Raw genomic sequence first — 1161 nt, 5'->3', positions numbered from 1 at the left:
GGGAGCACAGGAGGTTATGGGCCTGACTTATGGGTTCTCTATGTGGACAGAGAAAGGCACTGCTCACTGCTGAGCAGAGTGCAGGGATGCTGAAGTGGAGGGGAGTTGGGCAGACACTGGGAGAGCCATCCTGTGGGAGAAGCAAGGGCCAGGAAAGGATGAGATGAGACAGCACACTGACAGGGCTGGCTCTGCAGGGAGCTCAGGTGGAGGGCATTCCACTTACAGCAGGGCTCTGTGTTTCACCCCACAGGCACAGTGTAGGAAGAACACAGATCGTGTCTGTGATGCGGCCAGAGGATGCGGAGAAGCTGCACCAGGTGGAAAGTACACTTCCCCGTCGGATGCACCTGGAGCCCTGGGTGGCCCACAGAGAACTCCGTGGCTTGAGACGTGGTGTGTTCTTGCTGTGAGTGGACATTGGGAATGAGGAGGGAGCTGAGATTGGTAGCCCAGACCCAAGATGGGTGGCAGTGTGGAGACCAGTCACTGCCAAGCGTGGGTTGATACCATGCCATACAGATCCTCTGGGCCTCTGAGGACGAGGGAGGTGGCAGAGGAATGTGTCTTGCCCCAAGCTTCTGCTTCGAATAGGCTTTTCTAGAGCATGGCTCTTCTTCCTACAGGCTTCAACGTTGGCCCAGGAAGGGGGTGCCACAGGCTTAGGGCTAGAGCTGGCTTTTGTTACAGCCTGATATCCAGCAATGAATTCTTTCTTTTGTAGGGGTAATTTTACTTCCAGAGATTTGAGATAGACTGTTCTGGGCTTGAAGGGGTGGAGAACCAGGACTTGGAGCTCCTGTGGACTTACCATCAAAACTGAGTCAGGTGGTAAGAGAGGAGAGAGTTCCCTCTTGCAGCTGGAAGTACATCTAGAGAGCTAAGTTCCTACTGCTTGGGGAGGATAGGCTGGAAAGAGGTCACTAGGGGAAGCCACACACCAGCTCATGTTAGGGGGAACTCTTTTGTTCATAAAATATTTGGGGGAAATAGGCACATGGGTTAAGCACTTACCTGATGGAGTTTGGCAGGGAGGCCAGATGCAAATGGAAGCTGTGGGCAAAGTGTGAGCATTGTATCTTTGAGAAAGCAGGGAGCCCATATGTGTGCAAGTACGTACCCACATATATTCTTGCATGTGTGTAAATGTCCATGTCTTTT

General features: G+C 52.5%; 1 protein-coding gene across 1 annotated transcript in view; it reads left to right on the top strand.

Moving 5' to 3' along the window:
• LOC116082436 (cytochrome P450 11B2, mitochondrial-like) overlaps nucleotides 1-1161 on the top strand; it is a 5462-nt gene that overhangs the window by 409 nt on the left and 3892 nt on the right. The window contains 1 exon segment of the mRNA XM_031359342.1: nucleotides 254-409. Within this exon segment, the coding sequence (XP_031215202.1) occupies nucleotides 254-409 (156 nt within the window).

The sequence above is a fragment of the Mastomys coucha genome, unplaced genomic scaffold (genome assembly GCF_008632895.1).
Source record: "Mastomys coucha isolate ucsf_1 unplaced genomic scaffold, UCSF_Mcou_1 pScaffold11, whole genome shotgun sequence".
NCBI lineage: Eukaryota > Metazoa > Chordata > Mammalia > Rodentia > Muridae > Mastomys > Mastomys coucha.
This window is presented reverse-complemented; position numbering and strand designations above follow the sequence as displayed.